This window comes from Pistacia vera, unplaced genomic scaffold (assembly GCF_008641045.1).
Source record: "Pistacia vera cultivar Batoury unplaced genomic scaffold, PisVer_v2 Contig693, whole genome shotgun sequence".
Lineage (NCBI taxonomy): Eukaryota > Viridiplantae > Streptophyta > Magnoliopsida > Sapindales > Anacardiaceae > Pistacia > Pistacia vera.
The window spans coordinates 101,455-121,016 of NW_022196549.1; the positions used below are offsets into that span (position 1 = coordinate 101,455).

At 36.5% G+C, this 19,562-nt stretch overlaps 3 protein-coding genes across 3 annotated transcripts; 2 read left to right on the top strand and 1 right to left on the bottom strand.

The window, feature by feature from the left end:
- Positions 1-7,130: 7,130 nt before the first annotated feature.
- On the bottom strand, positions 7,131-8,033 carry LOC116113958. The gene has a single exon (XM_031400109.1). The coding sequence runs from the start codon at positions 8,031-8,033 to the stop codon at positions 7,131-7,133; it is 903 nt and encodes a 300-aa protein (XP_031255969.1).
- Positions 8,034-12,328: 4,295 nt separating this feature from the next.
- On the top strand, positions 12,329-15,363 carry LOC116113959 (ankyrin repeat domain-containing protein, chloroplastic-like). Its single transcript, XM_031400110.1, has 7 exons — positions 12,329-12,513; positions 12,948-12,999; positions 13,477-13,575; positions 13,771-13,869; positions 14,367-14,465; positions 14,551-14,649; positions 15,217-15,363. Exons 1-7 carry the CDS (start codon positions 12,329-12,331, stop codon positions 15,361-15,363), a joined length of 780 nt encoding a protein of 259 aa, XP_031255970.1.
- A 1,116-nt stretch (positions 15,364-16,479) lies between these two features.
- On the top strand, positions 16,480-19,341 carry LOC116113969 (bifunctional nuclease 2). The gene is made up of 10 exons (XM_031400118.1): positions 16,480-16,865; positions 17,009-17,239; positions 17,343-17,395; positions 17,474-17,530; positions 17,795-17,860; positions 17,958-18,029; positions 18,294-18,403; positions 18,487-18,578; positions 18,732-18,794; positions 18,909-19,341. The coding sequence occupies exons 1-9, from the start codon at positions 16,604-16,606 to the stop codon at positions 18,776-18,778; spliced, it is 990 nt and encodes a 329-aa protein (XP_031255978.1). The 5' UTR covers positions 16,480-16,603; the 3' UTR covers positions 18,779-18,794; positions 18,909-19,341.
- The last annotated feature ends 221 nt before the right edge of the window (positions 19,342-19,562 follow it).

Below are 19,562 nucleotides of genomic sequence, written 5' to 3' on the forward strand. Positions count from 1 at the left end.
TAATGTGGAGTTTATTCTTAGTTATAACTATCTTAAATTGAGAATATAATTTTTTATGACTATATAGAGTTTATTCATATATATATATATATATAAAAGAAAATGGTTATTTGAAAAAAAAAAATCTTTTAAAATAAAATATGCATGTCTATATATCAATGTTGCCAAAAGAGTTTGAAGAAAAGGAAAAAAGTCAGTTCATGGTAGTTTGGTTATTTGAAAAAAAAAAAATCTTTTAAAATAAAATATGCATGTCTATATATCAACATTGCCAAAAGAGTTTGAAGAAAAGTAAAAAAGTCAGCTCATGGTAGTTAGTAGTTACTAATAATAACACGGGTTAATCCTACTAAACCCCTCAAACTCAAGAAACTTCTTAGGCCCCACAATTATCAGAAACTACAAAATAAACCTTTTACTGTTAGATATTAACGTGAAATGGATGTTTGACTCCCTTTGACCACTGAAATATCTGATTTGTCCCTAAATCTGCATTTTTTTTTTTTAATTCTTTAGAAAGCAAAAAGCTAACCACAATAGGACTTAAAATTAATGCAAAAAAGTTTATAAAAATCTTTAAGAAATATTATTTGTTAAATCATATAAATAATATATATTTTTCAAAAAATATATAAATTTAAGTTACAAAATCTATAGACCACGATTGTTGCAGTCTGCTGTGACAAAACAGTGTTGCAATCTTGCAACGTCGCAATCCATCATGACACGGCGGATAGTTTGATGGTGTATTTTTGTCTATTTGTGCCTAATTTTATTTTAAGGTACATGGCTTAGTCATAAAGTTGTTTAAAAAATCAATTACAATAAAGTATGCATGTAGCTAATTCATTATTGCAAATGAGGAAAAATAAAAAAGTGACGTCTTTTTAATTGGCTTAATAGATAAGACATTTCATCCAATTTCTTGTAACTTTTACCCTCTTCACTCTAGCAGTTAACCACCTTAGTGCTCGAGCCACTAGAGTCCAGTCAACTCTAGAACTAGAGTCTAGCTGACTTTAGCACTAGAGTAGAGAAAAAAAAAAAAAAATTCATAAATTTACTCAGGTTTAGTTTCAAAAAAATTATAAAATTTTTTTAGTTTATTATTTTTAGAGGTTTTTATTTTTCTAGTTATTCAGTTAGTTTTTCTTATGTTTAAATTTTTTTCAGATTTTCTATTTACGTCTTAGAGTACTATTTTTTTTCAACTTTTAGAATTTTTTTTATTATTTTAAGATATTTTAGTTTTCCTTTTTAAATTTATAAGAGAAATGGTTAGTATTCGATACAATTTAATGATTATTTTAAAGTTTAAACTATAAATGTCGATTTTACCTCACCAAGTTAGAGTTAACAACCAAAATAGATGGCAAGGGGGTCTGTTGGTAGTTTCTGATAATTGAGAGGTTTAGGGAGTTCCTTGGTCTAGGCATTAACCCTAATAGCATTAATCATGAATTAAAAATTTGCATTTTACTCAATAAGAAACTCAGGTTTGAACATATATATAAATTATATTTGACAGCAGCAGAAACTATTTCAGAAATACGTCATAAGTATATGAGAAATTAGTATAGAGATAAGTCATAAGCATAAAAGACATAAAAACTTTTTAGTGTAGAGATGGAGAGAGCATTATTTAAATTATTTGCAGTAAAGAAAAAATATATCTTATTTAAATACCTTGAGCTGGATTCGCCTGAAAATGGAGGCGATAGAGCACCAAGAAAGCTCGCATAATTGCCCATCCGCCCTGTAGCTGCATTGAAACCCGGACCAAATCCGATTGAGTGAGGATGCATCAAAGGAGGGGCCCCACCAATGCCTTGCCCAAATCCATTTCCACCAATCCCAATCATACGTCTTCCACCCACTGCACCAGGTCCCCTACTCCACGTTGGACCAGATAGCCCTCTATCTCCATAGAAAAAAGTTAAATTTTGAATATAATTAATGTAGAAACAAAAGATTAAAGAAAGAATAATTAATGATACCTTCTAATTAAACTTCATTAAATTCTAACAAAACTAATAAACCATGATGTTAGGATCATATATAATATATGAACCATGTGAGATTGTAAAGCTGAGAAGGAAAAAGGGCGAATAACAGAAGTCTGGAAAAAGGTGAATATTGTGTATATTGTTCTATCAGACTATTACAATAGGCAACTAATATAAGCACTCTATTCTAACAAACTAACAGAAAGCAGTTACAGAATAAAAGACTAGCTAATTACAGAGAGGATTTACAAAGAATAAAAGAATAATATAAAAGTAAATAAACGAAATACAGCAAGAAATTAGCCTGTATCCAAACGACATGTAGCTGCAGTAAAATGACTTGTAGCAGCTGCCTTATCATGCAATAGCCCCCCGCAAGATGGAGAATAGAGTTTTACTATTCCCATCTTGGATAAATGTGACTGAAGAAGTAATGAAGGCAGGGCTTTGGTAAAAATATCTGCTGGCTGGCTGTGAGAAGAGACATGAGAAGTGGTGATGCTACCTTCTTGAATCTTGTAGCGAACTAGGTGACAATCCAACTCAATGTGTTTAGTTCGCTCATGGAAGACCGGATTGGCAGCTATGTGTAAGGCTGCCTGATTGTCACAATAAAGTAGAGCAGGTTGAGGATGAGAAATCTGGAGATCAGTGAGCAAAAACCTCAACCAAGTGAGTTCACAACAAGTAGAGGCCATGGAGCAATATTCGGCTTCAGCCGAAGAGCGAGACACCACTAATTGCTTCTTGGTTTTCCAAGAAACAAGTGAGTCACCCAAGAAGATGCAATAACCCATGACGGAGTGACGAGTGTCGGGACAAGAGGCCCAATCGGAGTCACAGAAGGCCTTAAGTTGTAGCCGAGATTTAGAGGACAATAAAATACCTTGGTCGGGGGCAGCTTTGATGTATCTCAATACTTTGTGTGCAGTGGCCATGTGTGTAGAGGTGGGATGATCCATAAATTGACTCAATAACTGGGTAGCATTGCATATATCAGGTCTAGTGATTGTTAAGTACAAGAGACGCCCAATGAGTCGACGGTAGGGACTTGGATCAGCCAGAGGAACACCCGTTGTCTTGCTGATTTTAAAGTCCTGGTCAAGGGGTATTTTGAGAGGTTTGCTCCCAAGTGTACCCGAATTAGCTAAGATATCCAAAGCGTACTTTCTTTGGCATAGATGGATGCCGTTAGATGAGCGGGCAACCTCCAACCCAAGAAAATAACACAAAGTTCCAAGGTCTTTAATTTTGAATTGGGTATTGAGGAAGGTTTTAAGGGAAGCAATAGAAGAAGGGAAATTTCCAGCCACAATAATATCGTCAACATAGACAAGCAATGCAGTAAATGAAGTGCCATCCAATTTAGTGAAGAGACTATAATCAGCTTTAGATTGATGAAATCCAAAAGCAATAAGAGAGGAAGAGAATTTGGAATACCATTGTCTTGAAGCTTGCTTAAGGCCATATAGGCTCTTAAGCAATTTGCACACTTGGTGGGGTCCTCCTTTGGTGTATCCGGGGGGTTTACGCATATAAATTTCTTCTTCTAAATCACTGTGGAGAAAAGCGTTATTGACATCAAATTGATAGACAAACCATCCTTGAACAGCTGCCACTGAAAATAATACCCGGACAGTGACTAATTTAACAACCGGAGAAAATGTCTCCGTATAGTCAATACCCTCTTGCTGGATGAACCTTTTGGCGACAAGCCTCACTTTTAATAGCTCAACAGTTCCGTCAGAATTGAACTTGGTTTTGTACACATATTTACAGTCAATGGCTTGTCTTCCAGGAGGAAGATCAGTGATGAGCCAAGTGTGATTCTGCTCTAAAGCTTGCAGTTCAGAATTCATAGCTTGACACTAGCCAGGGTCCTTTAGGGCTTGTTTGTATGTTTGTGGGTCAGTGATGGTGGAAATAGAAGTGGAAAAAGCAGTAAAAGAAGAAGAAAATTTCTGGTATGTGAGGAAATGTGCTAGTGAAAAATTGTTACCTGAAATAGTGCCTTCCAGCTTGGACAACAATGGTGAGGAAGTAAGGAGTGATGCCTGTTGATAGTGAAATTCTTGAAGGTACTGAGGAGCTCTCCTTACCCTTGTTGACCTGCGGATGGGTGGATTAGAAGGGGAAGATGTAGTGTTATTTGGGGAAGGAGGGGAGGGTGATAGAGTGGCTGCATGTTTTGGAGAGGAAATGGACTGCCCAAAATTTGTTAGTGGTGGCAGGGGATGAGTGTTGGGGGCTATCTGCGGAAAGTCAAGCAAATCGGGAAGTGGTTTAGTAAAGACAAAGTCATTTTGGGATGAGAGGGGAGGGTTGGAAGGAAGGGAGTGGAAGGGGAATATAGTCTCATGGAAGACAACATCCCGTGATATAAAAATGGATTTGGTGTTAAGGTCAAGAACCTTATAACCCTTGATGCCAAAGGGATAGCCAAGAAATATACACATGCGACCCNACTATAATCAGCTTTAGATTGATGAAATCCAAAAGCAATAAGAGAGGAAGAGAATTTGGAATACCATTGTCTTGAAGCTTGCTTAAGGCCATATAGGCTCTTAAGCAATTTGCACACTTGGTGGGGTCCTCCTTTGGTGTATCCGGGGGGTTTACGCATATAAATTTCTTCTACTAAATCACCGTGGAGAAAAGCGTTATTGACATCAAATTGATAGACAAACCATCCTTGAACAGCTGCCACTGAAAATAATACCCGGATAGTGACTAATTTAACAACCGGAGAAAATGTCTTCGTGTAGTCAATACCCTCTTGCTGGATGAACCCTTTGGCGACAAGCCTCACTTTTAATCGCTCAACAGTTCCATCAAAATTGAACTTGGTTTTGTACACATATTTACAGTCAATGGCTTGTTTTCCAGGAGGAAGATCAGTGCTGAGCCAAGTGTGGTTCTGCTCTAAAGCTTGCAGTTCAGAATTCATAGCTTGACACCAGCCAGGGTCCTTTAGGGCTTGCTTGTATGTTTGTGGGTCAGTGATGGTGGAAATAGAAGTGGAAAAAGCAGTAAAAGAAGAAGAAAATTTCTGGTATATGAGGAAATGTGCTAGTGAAAAATTGTTACCTGAAATAGTGCCTTCCAGCTTGGACAACAATGGTGAGGAAGCAGGGAGTGATGCCTGTTGACAGTGAAATTCTTGAAGGTACTGAGGAGCTCTCCTTACTCTTGTTGACCTGCGGAGGGGTGGATTAGAAGGGGAAGATGTAGTGTTATTTGGGGAAGGAGGGGAGGGTGATAGAGTGGCTGCATGTTCTGGAGAGGAAATGGACTGCCCAAAATTTGTTAGTGGTGGCAGGGGATGAGTGTTGGGGGCTATCTGCGGAAAGTCAAGCAGGTCGGGAAGTGGTTTAGTAAAGACAAAGTCATTTTGGGATGAGAGGGGAGGGTTGGAAGGAAAGGAGTGGAAGGGGAATATAGTCTCATGGAAGACAACATCCGTGATATAAAAATGGATTTGGTGTTAAGGTCAAGAACTTTATAGCCCTTGATGCCAAAGGGATAGCCAAGAAATATACACATGCGACCCCGGGGATCAAACTTTTTCCTCCCATGAGGAAGTGTGGTTGTAAAACAAAGTGAACCAAAAATTTTCATATGTGCATAAATGGGTTTGGAATTAAACAAAAGTTCATAAGGGGTCTTGTTTTGAAGAAGGGGACTAAGGGTCCTATTGATTAAATAAGTGGCTGTCAAAACACAATCACTCCAATATTCAAGAGGAAGACCATCTTGTATTTTTAAAGCTCGGGCTACATTAAGTAAGTGTTGGTGTTTTCGTTCCACAATGCCATTTTGTTGTGGGGGTGGCAACACAACTTCTTTGATGTATGATTCCTTTGGTGTTAAAAAAATCTGTCATTTGGAATTCACTTCCATTGTCACTTCTTAAAATTTTGATTTTAAGGTCAAATTGATTTTCAATCATGTTAGAAAAAGAAATGAGACAGTTTCGGGTTTCAGATTTGGTTTGCAAAATTTATAACCAAGTGGTTCTAGTGAAGTCATCAATTATGGTTAGAATAAATTTGGAACCATCATATGCAATAGTGGAGCATGGTCCCCATAGGTCACAGTGTATAATTTCAAAGGGTTTAAAGGTCTTATGTTGACTGTGAGGAAAAGGCAATCTATGGAGCTTAGCCAATGGAAAATGCAGCAAGGTTTTGTATTAATAGATGAAACATTTTTCTTTACAATGGGATCTATGATCAGATTGATACATGTAAAGGAAGGATGACCTAGGCGACAATGCCATAGGTCAATAACATCTAATTTGTTGAAACTGGAAGCTGAACCAGTAAAAACGGCAGTGGAGAGAGTGGAAAGTTTATTAGCTAAAAAGGAAGGAGAGACTGCAGTCTTCATGGAGTGATAGAGGCCATTCCTTACTTCACCCTGTCCAATCGTTGTCCAAGATAAAAGGTCCTGAATAAGACAACAATCAGAAAAGAAACTAGACAAAAAGTGAGAGATGCAGTTAATTTTTTTGCAGAAATTAAATTGAACTGAAAAGATGGTATGCACAAAACTTCATGTAGAGATATGGATGGAGTGAGGTGGACAGTGCCAACGTGGGTGACAGGGGCCTTAGTACCATTTGGCATTTTAACAGAATAATTAACATGAGCAGTGATGGTGGTGAGCAAAGAGGTGCAGCAGACCATGTGGTCGGTTGCACCTATATCAATAATCCAAGGAACATTAGTTGAGTGAAGTGGAGAGTGTGTGCATGTAGAGAGACAAAAAGAAATACCAGAGAGATTAAGTTGCGAATTAGGTAAGGTGGCAGAAGTGAAGTTAGACTGAATTTGATGAGGAGGAGATTGAGCAGTGGCAGATGGTGTCCTTGGTTGAAGTAAAGCTAGTAGTTGCTGATATTGAGCTTGAGTTAAACCCACTCCTCCATCACTAACCTCATCAAGGTCAGAAGCATTAGACATTGTATTCTGTGTAACAAGAGCGGCAGAACTGGTGTTTTTGTTGAAGAACTTATGGCTCGGTGGATAGCCATGCAATTTGTAGCACCTCTTCATGGTGTGACCAGACAGATTGCAGTGAGAACATATAGGGGCTTCTGCATTTCTAGCTTTAAAACAGGTCTCAAATGTGACCAGAAATCTTACAATGGGTATAATAGGCACGGTCTTTCTTAGGGGGAAATTTGGTCGGAGTGTATGGCTTAGCAGGTTGGATGAAAGGTCGTTTGATGGCTAAGGCCATTGAGTCAGGGGATGGGTTAGGGGGAAGAAGCTGGTGTTGTCGCTCTTGTTGTTGGATGAGGGAGAAAATCTTGCTTACAGGTGGGAGAGGGTCTAACATCATGATTTGGTCACGTACATTAGAATAGGTATCATGTAAACCCATAAGAAATTGAAAAACAGAGTCACGTTGATATCTATCCAGAAGAGTTTTCGCAATTCCACAAGTACACATAGGGATTGGATCGTAAATGGAAAGCTCATCCCAAAGAGTTTTACGCTTACCATAATAGATACTGACAGAGTCTGCGTCTTGAACAAGGCTGGCTAAGGTTTTCTTTAGCCGGAAAATCCGAGGACCATTTTGATGAGAGAATCGGGTTTGAAGATCAAGCCATATGTCGCGTGCATCATCAACGAACACCATGCTGGATTTGATTGAAGAGCTGATGGAGTTTTGAATCCACGACACTACCATGTCGTTGCAACGCTCCCAGAGCTCAAGGAGAGGGTCTGTAGGGTCGATTGGTTTAGGGATATCTCCAGAGATAAACCCTGATTTATTTTTGGCATGAAGGGCCCGTCGCATAGCACGCGACCAAGTGATGTAATTATCTGTGGTGAACAAATCGGTGACGAGAATAACAGCAGGATTGTCGCCGTTATCTAGCCGGAAGGGATTACCGAGATCACTGAGGTTCAGGTAACGAGCCAGATTAATGGCACAAGGGTCGGGTGGGTTGCCGAAGGATTGTTCGGCGTGAGTTGAGGATGAATCGGCTGAACTTTCGAGAGGATCTTCCATGGAGTTGGTGTTTAGGCTCTGATACCATGTGAGATGGTAAAGCAGAGAAGGAAAAAGGGCGAATAACAGAAGTCTAGAAAAAGGTGAATATTGTGTATATTGTTCTATCAGACTATTACAAAAGGCAACTAATATAAGCACTCTATTCTAACAAACTAACAGAAAGCAGTTACAGAATAAAAGACTAGCTAATTACAGAGATGATTTACAAAGAATAAAAGAATAATATAAAAGTAAATAAACGAAATACAGCAAGAAATTAGCCTGTATCCAAACGACATGTAGCTGCAGTAAAACGACTTGTAGCAACTGCCTAATTATCATGCAATAAACCACATTTGTTCTAGCTTAAACTCTTTAGTGCAATTGAAGATTTGATATATAATAAATTATCGAGAGACTTAAATAATTTTTTATAAACCACGCTATAATAACTTCTATTTTAACTCGGTTGGAGAAACTAATTAATAGTCATTCATAAATTAGAATTTAACGTTTAAAAGGTATTGAAATGACACATGAAATAACCACTTATAGCTTTTCCATTCACAACCATTAAATTATAGTAAATCAAAGGTTGAAAACTAAGATTTTTTATTATTATTATTTCTGTAATTATTTAAAACAATAGTGCAGAATAGTTTGATGGTATGTTTTTTTACTATTAGTGCTTAATAAAGAGGAGCTCATGATTGTTACTAATAATAAATTAATCATGAATTAACTATTTGAGATTTCCTAAGAATTTGTTACTAAGTCATTATGAAACTTGAGATTTCCTAAGAATTGTTTAGGATTGTAAAGATATCAAAAGTGTTTGGTACACTAATCTTTTATCTGATTATGAATAAAGCTAATTATTTTATAATCAGTTTTATAAAGGATTTAGGTAGCTTCTCAAAATCAAATTCATTTTATGTAGGTNGATTTTTTCTTGTTTTTCCGTTTAGGTTTGTCTGAGTCGGAGTTTTTGCTAAGGCTGGCATCGTTTTGAAGGTAAGGGTCCTCAAACACGCCTTCCTCGAAGACTAAACAGTCGCCGATAACACGGTCTTCAAGTTCGAGGCTGTCGTTTTGAAGAAGGTAAGAAGAAGATTCAGAAGGGAAGAGGGAGTAGAGTCTTTTTGTACGGAAATTAAAGTTCTGTGGTGAAGAAGAAAGCTTGTGGGAAAATGAAAGAAAAGAGTGAGGAAGAAGATAAGAGAGTTTGGGGTTACAGTAGGGGTTCAGTAGAGTTGGGAGTGACACTGACATTGTTAAGTTCTTCCCCCGTTACTGCAAGGAGATTGTTTACCACTTTGTGTTGTAATCAAAGGCAAATAAAGTCAGTAAGTAATGTTGGGCCTCGAGTAAGTTTAATTGGGCCAGCTTTAACACATAAATTTTAATCTCATATGGTCACTTACAATAATTCCACATATTTTTTGTTTTCTTAACCAGACTGACCCTAAAAATGTGATGAACCTTTTTTTTATTGGGTAACGGGAGTGTTCAGACCAGTTCTCGTACACCTTAACCAATTCTCAAAATTTATTGAATACCCGATGAACAATTTTATTTCTTTTTCCCTTATTTCAGTGGATATGGGCTAAAACTTGTGACAATATTATCTTGTGTTCAATTATTTCGTGTGTAATATGCAGTTCAAGTTTTAAAATCTTCGCTATAGGTAATGTTCTCTTAATCCTCACGTATTCAAGTCTTCATGCTTTTAGCAAATTTTACAAGTTTCACATTAATGTACCAGTGAAACGATACTCTGATATTACAAATTTCACGTTGATACAATCAACGTATAACTAATGAATGTAACATATAATTGGGTTCCATACGATTGGACGAAATGCACTGATAAGCAATTTGATTCACACACCAGCAACAAAATCCTTCTCTACAGCACTGACAATTTGAGATGCAACCATCGCCGTATGCATGATAATGGGATGCGAAGCAAGTAAATCAATATTCTGAAAACCGGACCGGACTATGACCTGTTCAAGGGTTAGGTTTCCGGTTTGACCGGTTTGATCAGTTGGATCGGTCGGTTGGACCGTAATCTATAAAATTATTTTTAGTCCCTAAATGTTTGAAATTCATCAAAAACACCTCTATAATACTCCCTTAAGTTTGAAATCTGTCTAATACACCCCTATCATGCAAAGAGACTGGTGATGGTGGTGGCAGCGATGATCGACGGCTAATCAAGGTTTGGAATCATGGGGCTTTTGATGTATAGTTGCCAGCGAATCTGATGGTGGTGCTAAGGAGTTCCATCGGCGCCGAAAATCACTGGAATCAACAAAAGAAGTCTGACGGTCGCGTGAACTTTAGGTGGACGATGAGCAACGAAGGCTAGATGACGGCCACTGAAAATGGCTGGGTTTTGTCGTGGAGATGCCGTCAAGTCTAATGGTGATGTTTTCTCCCTCGAACGATGCCAGAATTCGGCGGGATTGAGCTGCGATTGGACAGCGATTCGGCACTATTCCAACGGTCCAACCGCAATCCAATCTGGTTTGAATAAAATTAACGGTTTTTAAAGGATACCGGACCAGATATGCCGCCCATTACCGATCGATCGGTCTGGTCCGGTCCGGTTTTCAGAACATTGAAGTAAATACCACAAACATTATAATCTACTCATAATAAGCAAACACCAGAAGTTCTATGAGCTACATTCATAATAAGTAAACGCCACAAACATTATGATCTACATTCATAACAATCGTATCTGGGTCATGAAGTATGAATTCAACTGGTATAGCAAAGCTCCCCAGCACGAGCAGCACAAAAAGCTACAGGATTAAGAAACGTCACTGCCCTAGAGAACAAAGCCATCCCAAACATCCATTTGAGTCTCCTTAGTTCTAGTCCCAACCTAGACTCAATACGTCAATACATTCAATTTCAAACGTTTCATCAATCCCTTGAAAGAGCACATGAAAAATTAACAAATAGCATCACCTAGAACCGCTTGAGTACCTCCTTGCTGGGCTACCGTAAGGGGAATGAGGCAGCGACCTAGATCTGTCCCTCCTAGATCTTCCACCGTGAGGAGAGTGCACAGGAGAATAATCACGACCTCCTCAATATGGTGAGCGCCTAGGAGACCTACGATACCCATAATCATCACGGCTAGAACGATACCCACTACCACGATCACCACGAGAACCTTTCACAAATGCAAGAAGCAAATTTACCAGTAAACAATTTAGTTAGGATGCCCATTGAACCAATGAATCATTCCAAGGATGGAATATCATAAACATATTATACTTACCATGACCATAGTCCCTACTACTTTTCAGCCCAAGATAGTGTCCGGGTGTTGGAGTTCTAGGACGTTTCCTCCGAGACTGAAAGATAAAAAAAAAAATCACCTCTATAAAATTATCCATTATAAAATTTTACTTTAAATAACGACTGAGTAATGGTAAGGAACACGATCAGGCATCATTTCCACAAGTAACATTTGATAAGTCATCCTCAAAAACAAAATGAAAAATCTTCATTAGGAAAATTCCAAATATGGGAGAATAGCCTAGCTACCGAGGAGGGAATAACAAAATATCTAGACACACAACTATCGCCCACTAAATGAATACAGGTATGAAATACCATAAAATCCTGATTAGAAACTTGTTGCTAATGTCCGTTGATTAGTTGATAGAGTTGAAAGTGAATGCTGAGGTTGTATAGTTGTTGGGCAAACTAGTTTCTATGTTTAGTTGATCACATGCATTTGAAAAGCTGTTTAAGCTGGCCGTTGATCAAGCTGTTTCACTATAGTTGACATGGATGAACTCATCATCTTTGATTGCTGCCAACATAGCTGATGCAACGTGTTCTGAATATAACCAGAAAACCTCCAAGTTAAGAAGAAAGATAACCAATCAAAACTGGTTAAGTTTACCACCAAGGGTGAAATCACATTACCCTCTCTACAGTGATATATCGCCCCTTGAGAACTGACTGGTTGAGATAATGCAACGGGTGGCATCCTCAACAGTGTCCATTGTGACAAAAGCAAAACCTCGAGAGATGCGTGTACGGGGTTCCACAACAAGAAAACATGAAGCAACCTGAACACAAAAGCTAAAATAAATTATAGAAGAAAGATAGGACATAATCCGTTCAAATAGACCAAGAAAACAATTAAGAAAAAAATCCAATCAATAGTAAGTATTGTATAAAAAGAAAAACCTTTCCCTCCTTCGAGAAATGCTTTTCATATTTGAAGTTCTAGGAACAAATCTCCTGGCTCTTTTGTGAAAAGAGCCTCATATTCTTCTACCATGGTTCTTTTCACTTTGGAACCTGGAGAGCTTGAGCAACAGTTTGAGGTACTTTGGAAGTCTGTGGAGACGGTAAACTGGCATATAGATGTTAGATTTGAAAATGCCAGCTTTGGCTCTTGCAACCATATGATGAGTAGGGAGAAGGGAAGGAGCTATAGGAAGGTCAGCAAGAGGTATAGAAGGTATAGAATTCACTTGAGAAGCAAAGGCTAGTGGTGGAACTGGTGAAACAGGTGGTGAAAGTGGTATTAATGCGGTATAGTGATCAGTAAGAGGAGATATAGAACTTGCAGGATTTGCTGGTGAATGGCCAGAACTTTCTGCTGGAGAATCAGAAAACATAACTAGAACAAACTCTCAAATAGAGGAGAAATGAAAACGAGACACATTTTCAGAATAGAAGAATTTAGGCTCAACTGAATGGAAAGCTGACTCTATGGAGTGAGGATTTTGAGAGAGTTTTAGAAGAAAAATTAAGAGAGCTGGAATTTTCCAAAACTGAACAAACTTTTTTCGCTATTTAAAACTGTGCTACAAAGCATTATTTATATACTCAAAATTGGAGGGGAATTCGGTTAACAGTTTCCTTAGTTTAAGCTTTGATTTTTGGAAACAGTAAGTGGGAGCTAACTGCATCCTATGAGCTTGCAAGGTCAGCACCAGTGGCAGTTAGCTCTGCTGAACTCTGCTGGACTTTTCATAACTGCTTCTTCAATTTTCTTTTCTCATATGAATTGTACATAATGTTATTTTTAGTAACATACCATTGCTAGATTGATCCAAAAATTATGTAGACTAGCACCCAAGTACTTTCCTCTTTTTAACTAATAAAAACCAGGATTTTTTAATAAAAAATATGGGGTTCAAATGAGTATGAATCTACTGCAACAATGTTTCTGATCCTAGATTGTATCTGTGCGTTAATGTGCTTGAACCCTGGACCTTACTCTGAAGAAATCATGCAAAAAAGCGCCTTGCAAAAAACTTAAGTGGACTTTTTAAGCAGTTATAATGGGTCTTATGTTATCTGTAACAGTGTACTATTGGCTTCAAGTACTAACCATTTAAGTAGAATAATCCTTGTGGTTTGTTTTAATGGACTTGATGTTGTCATCTGTTTGTAACTTTTGATGAAATCTTTTCAGAAAAAATGGCTACCTCTTCAAACCCTCGCTGCATCTGGAGAGTTCTACCTTGTTGATGCTTTATTGAAACATAATGTTGACATCAATGCTGTGGATAAGGTATATAAATTGACCACTTTTTGACTAGATATGATACGGTGCCTTTGTTTTTCTCACTTTCACTTTCTGGTTAAATACGTCAGAATGTTTATCTAAATGAAGGAAATGTCACTTGATATTACATTTAGCCGCTATTTTAAGCCCTTCTTTTTTTTAAAATAAATTTTTCAATTTTGGCTTCCAACATTTTTTCAGGATGGCTTGACTGCAATTTACAAAGCTATCATTGGGAAGAAGCAGGCAGTTACCAACTATCTGTTGAGAGAATCAGCGAATACTTTTGTTCGTGATGATGTGAGTTGAAATTATTTGGCCTTGGACCATATACGAATATATGTTATCCATGTAAAGAGTATATTTAGCCTCAAATTATTGTTGGTGCCAGTCATATCTTGTCTTCTTTGTGAAAGGCTTCTATTCACAAAGGCTTACTTTTTGCTGAACTTAAAATTTGAGATTGCTTGTTATCTGAAATTCTCTGTATTGGGACCTTAGTCATGTATATCTTTTCTTGATATTCTTCCATTATTTCTTTGTAGGACTAACTTCTTCATCAATTCTATTATTTTCATCTTCATCTTGATGGCTAATCATCTTTTCCTACATACTTTGTTGGTTTTTTTGTTTCCGCATTTCCTTATTTTAACTTGATTTAGGCTCATTAATATCTTGGTAATGGTGTTTATTGTAAACTTCTGTTTGTTCAGCTTAATGCATTTACACCACTTAGTATATTTGGTCATTCAATTGGTTAGTAAGTTGATACATTTTATGTTTTCTTGCTGCTACAGAATGGGGCCATTTTACTGCATTATGCTGTTCAAACAGCATCAAGTCCAGCAATCAAAATTCTTTTGTTATACAATGTTGATCTAAATCTTAAAGACAATGTATGTTCGACAATTGCCTATTGTTCCTTTGCATTTTTATTTTATATCTGTTCTGCTGGGGAATATTCTTATTTGCACTTTTCAGGATGGATGGACACCTTTACATCTTGCTGTTCAAGCCCGTAGGACAGATATAGTGAAACTGTTATTGATTAAAGGAGCTGATAAAACATTGAAAAACCAGGTAAGAATTAAGCAATTAACGTCAACTTTCCCTACTATATACTAAGACCTTGTTGTGTATAGGTGCTTAAAGTCTTTGTTAGTTCACCCATAACCAGATCATGGAACCTAGAGGTTGCACTTTTATGATGTGATTTACATTATTACATAATCATTATAATAGTAAGCTCCAGATTCATGATAGACAACCACGACCTTGAAAACTAGAAGAGTCATTTCCGTTCTTTCAAACTTACTAAAGTACGCGTGGTAAATATAAGTTGATTCACGTATTTCTTTTAAGGATCGTTTATCAAAATTATATGAAAGTGATACCTGTCCATAAGTTTACCAAACATTGGGACTCTTTTTTATTATATATAAATATAGGATTGAGATTTCAGAGGCATTCTTTGGTTACTGGTATGACATTTTTAGTACTTCAGCAAGTTCTTTCCGGCTGATGTTTTGGCTGTTTGATGTGCAATGTTTCCGCTGATGTTTCGTCTGAGATTTCATAAAATGCTTAATTGCCGTTACATAGTTGCATGCAGGTGTCAGATCTTTTAATCTTTTTTCTTTGACGCAGGAGGGTTTAACCCCACTTGATCTATGCCTGTACTCCGGTAAAGACACAAGAACTTACGAATTAATCAAGCTGTTGAAGCAGCTTCCAAACGCCGTTGACTGCTCCGACATAAAATCCATCCCATTAGTGTTACAATTGCCAAACTGACTGTTCAGCCCAGTAGTAGTATTAGATTCAGCATCATCAAAAATCACTTAAAAACTGAGCATCGCACGATGGAATGTATGTATGTCAGATGATCCTTCCAATGGCGAACTCGAGCTTACAAGTAACCGACAAGGCAAGTAAGAAGAATGTGCATTCCACAGCCTGCTCTTTTACTGTAAAATCTATCACCCAATCACCATTATAAGTAGTTTTTGTATATGTCTTATCAATTGAATCTTGGGCCGGTATAATCCTTGTATTATTAATTGGTCAATCTACCCAATGAATATAATCTGTTTTATTCATTAGCTTCTCATCTCATTTTTTGAGCAAGACAACAGACTATCAAACTAGTAGAAAATGAATTGCTTTTATTGTTTGACCCGCAATGGAAACAACTTTTCAGCTTACCCTGGAAAGGTAAAGCAGGTGGTCAGCGCCTTGCTGACGAAAAGATATTCTTACTCACGAACTTACTACTCATCTTATTAACCTTTGTAAATATAAAATATAGTACGAGTACTATAAATATAGTACGAATATCATATGTAATTTTAATAAAGGTGAGTAAAGTGGTTAGTAAATTTGCGAGTAAGCATAGTATTATTGATATCTTTTAACAGTCCAATTTCAATTCATTTTACTGTTTATGATTTTTTTTTTTTTTTGGTAGTAAATTGTAATTACGGCAAACTTTGGGTGGTAACATGTTTTTTGGCTTTTGTTAAATAATAATGTTTGTACATTTTATTATTGGTTAGTTAATAAATACACGGATGGAATCCATAATGAATTGACTAGTGACATCATATTAGAGGTTTATAAATATAGTATTTTTCTTTTTTTAATCAGACAATAAATAGATTTGTCATCAAATATTTTTTATTTTTTTTTATTTTCCTCAGCTCTGTTTAAAGAAAATTCATTTTATTTTACTTCCGTAAGCTCTATTCAAAGAAATCGAAGAAAATTTTACTACATTTATCATTAATTTAATTCATAATATTATTATATAATTACCGGGTTTACCCAAAATTAAAAAAAAAAAAATAATCACGTGATTATGTTAATATAATAAAACTGAATTAATGAGCAAACAAACAAATATTGGAGATTGATTGTGTTCGTCTCTCCACTTCCAACTACCTTCCTCGTTATCATTTTCATCTCTCTCTTTGTCGGTTGATTTAAGATTTAGTTCAGCCTCAGTCTCTCTTTTATTTCAGATCAATTACTAACAATGAATGGAGCTGCTCAGTCCAATGTCCGTACACTTTCCGGTTTCAATCCAACTTTTTTGGATCAATCCAAAACCTACGTCACTTGCTGTTCTTTATCTATTGGGGTTCAATTATGTTTCAGAACGGCCAAGAAACGGTGTCGTTATCCTCAATCTGTCCTCCTTTCTTGTAAATCTTCTCGCCGAAGCTTCGTTGTCCGATCCTCCAGTCACGCCGATCATCACGATCACGACTTTCTCCCAGCCTCCCTCCTTGTACCAGGTATCGTGAATTAATTGTTTTTATTGATTTTAATTGTTAGTGAATTGAATGATTATTAGTTTCTGATTTATTTTAACACCAGTATTTCATTGGATGATGAATAACTGAATTGTATTGTTCTTATTTTTGTTGAATTAATGTAGAAACTGTGTTGCATTATCGTATGCGAAGGCAAGGGTTTCTAGAAAATATCAATTGGCAGAGTTCGAGTTCTAGTTCTATTTCTAATAAATTGCTTCCGTTTCCTTTCCGAGCTAAGATTTCGAGAGATGATGTCACTTCAATTGGGCAACATTTTCTTCGTCGATTTCAAAGTCCCACCATTTTTCTCAAGATTTCTTGTGATGGAGATTTCTTGCTTCCGATTATTGTAGGTATATATATCCATAAATCCTGGCACAATGGGATTCGTATATTTCAATTGTATTGGAGAGATTTGAATATGAGTGATGGTGACTTTATTGTATTTTGCTGCAGGGGAGTTTGCTGTTGAAAAAATTTTAGATGCATTGTTGGGTGAAGATAATGGGGTAATGTTTTAATTATTCAATGTTTTGCTTCTTTTGCTATTTAGATTGTGCTGGTTTCTGATCTTGGTTTTGCTGCAGGATTGCCCGGATCAGTTCCAGTTCGTGAAAAATCTTGTGGATGAACTTGGTTATGAAGTATGGAGCTAATTTTCTTGTGCATTTAAGTCTGACTTATGGATTGTATTTTGTGTTTGATGTACTTCAGTAGCTGCATCTTCTAGTTGCATATTTATAAAAGACACTTGTACCTCTCAACAGAATAATTATGTTTTTATCATTTTTGATTGTTAGTGTTGAAACAGTGCATGGAATCTTGGTTCTTTTCTTTAATATGGCAAATAAGTTTGGTGTAACACCATTCAGTTTAATTGAAACACATTTTTGTTATGTGCATTTCAGGTAAATATGGTAAGAATTACTGAAAGAGTGGTGAATACTTACTTTGCGAAGTTGTCTCTTAGTAAGGTGATTAAAAGCTTCTGAATTGTTTCTTGTCGGTATCTTTGAGATTAATATTTTGAATTTCGTTTTATTTTATGCCAAGCTAAATACTTTTTTGCAGCCAGGGAAAAATGATATTATTAGTCTGGATGTGCGACCCTCAGATGCCATCAATGTAGCAAATAGATGCAAGGTATATATCTGCTGTGAAAATGTCAATATATATAAATTAGAGGTTCTTGGTTTATTTTTATTACTTGCACAAATTAGGGTTCCACTGGGAAACTTTTTAAAACAGTAGTCTAATCTGGACAAACACATGCTTCCTTGACTGCATGCTTTTGTTTTTCAAATGTTTGCACCAAAATTGACTTATTCTACTTGGTCTATTACATGCATTAACTTCAGCATAACTGTTTTTATGAAGCTGTTGTACATTGAACTTTGTTTTTTGCAGGCTCCAATATATGTAAGTAAAGAAATTGTCTTGGCAGATGCTATAAGAATTGGTTATGGGACGGGCAGAGGGCGTGATGCAAAACCTACTTATGATGTATACCTTGACAGGTATTCGTTTTGCTTACTTAGTCCTTCTCATCACTATCATCTGTTTTGTTGTAACTCTTAAGAATGAGGCATATCTTGTTCAGTGCCTCAGAAGGTCCAGATTCAGTTGCCGAGGAACTTAATCTTGTGAGGAATATGGATATAGCTGTCAAAGAGGAGAGGTACAATGATGCAGGTAAACATTAATAGCAAATCTAACTGCTTTTTCCTTTTACACACTCATTCAGTGAGTAATCACCAACAACGACTCCTTGCAATTTTTTTTTTTGTTACAACACAATGCTTTTAAACTTTGGGATCATTTGTAATTATCTTCTGGTTCCTGCAGCCATGTTGAGAGACAAATTAACGGAGCTTCGCAAGTCTAGACATTGAGTAGGCAAACTTTTAGGTATAATTACTCTCATTTATTGCCTGGTTGTGCTGCTTTTTTTGGAAAAAAAAAAAATTGCAGTGCTTTTCTTTTTCTTTTTGTTTGTCTCAGTGTCTGTTGTGTTTTTGCCAGGTCACTAATACTTTCAAATATTTATCAACTTGGGGGATGACAGTATGAGTACTCACCTGGAAGAGAAGTTTGAAATCTTTCGGAATAACACTTGGGTAGGAATATTCAAGTTAAAAGGAACAAGCTGAAAATAAAGGCTTATATAATGATACTGCTCCTTCCAAGGATTTTGGTATGTACAGATTCAAATTTAGAATGTTGCCATAATTGTATAAACAGAAAATCATGTATTATATCTTAAGTTTTTCAAATCATAAAGATGATCTATTTTCTCTTGCACAGAGATAAAATGTTGACATTGTGTCCACCATTTGGTTTGTACATAGTTCCACTTGTGTAAAACAGTAAGAATATCATGTTTCGTGATCTAATGTACATTGCTAAGTATCTTTCTGTTATATTTCTATGGTGAATTACTAAATAGGATATGGTCATCGCATACAGTAAATGATAGTTGTGTGTTGAGAGCACCACTTGAAACTTTTATACTTGTGCCCTTGGGTATATTTTTCAATGTTCATGTTTTCTGTACAAAATTTACTGCACAATGATCACGTAACTAAACTTTCCATTAACATGAAAATTTACAATTACAGATATGTAAATGCAAATGTAAAAGATGCTTATACAATAAAGAATCAAACAAAAGATGCA

Coding starts and splice junctions, on each gene's coding strand:
- LOC116113958 (XM_031400109.1), bottom strand. CDS start 8,033: ATGGAAGATCCTCTCGAAAGTTCAGCCGATTCATCCTCAACTCACGCC.
- LOC116113959 (XM_031400110.1), top strand. CDS start 12,329: ATGGTTCTTTTCACTTTGGAACCTGGAGAGCTTGAGCAACAGTTTGAG. Junction 12,514..12,947: donor GTCAGCAAGAGGTATAGAAG/GTATAGAATTCA, acceptor TTTTGGAAACAG/TAAGTGGGAGCTAACTGCAT. Junction 13,576..13,770: donor ACATCAATGCTGTGGATAAG/GTATATAAATTG, acceptor ACATTTTTTCAG/GATGGCTTGACTGCAATTTA.
- LOC116113969 (XM_031400118.1), top strand. CDS start 16,604: ATGAATGGAGCTGCTCAGTCCAATGTCCGTACACTTTCCGGTTTCAAT. Junction 17,240..17,342: donor CTTGCTTCCGATTATTGTAG/GTATATATATCC, acceptor ATTTTGCTGCAG/GGGAGTTTGCTGTTGAAAAA. Junction 17,861..17,957: donor CGAAGTTGTCTCTTAGTAAG/GTGATTAAAAGC, acceptor ACTTTTTTGCAG/CCAGGGAAAAATGATATTAT.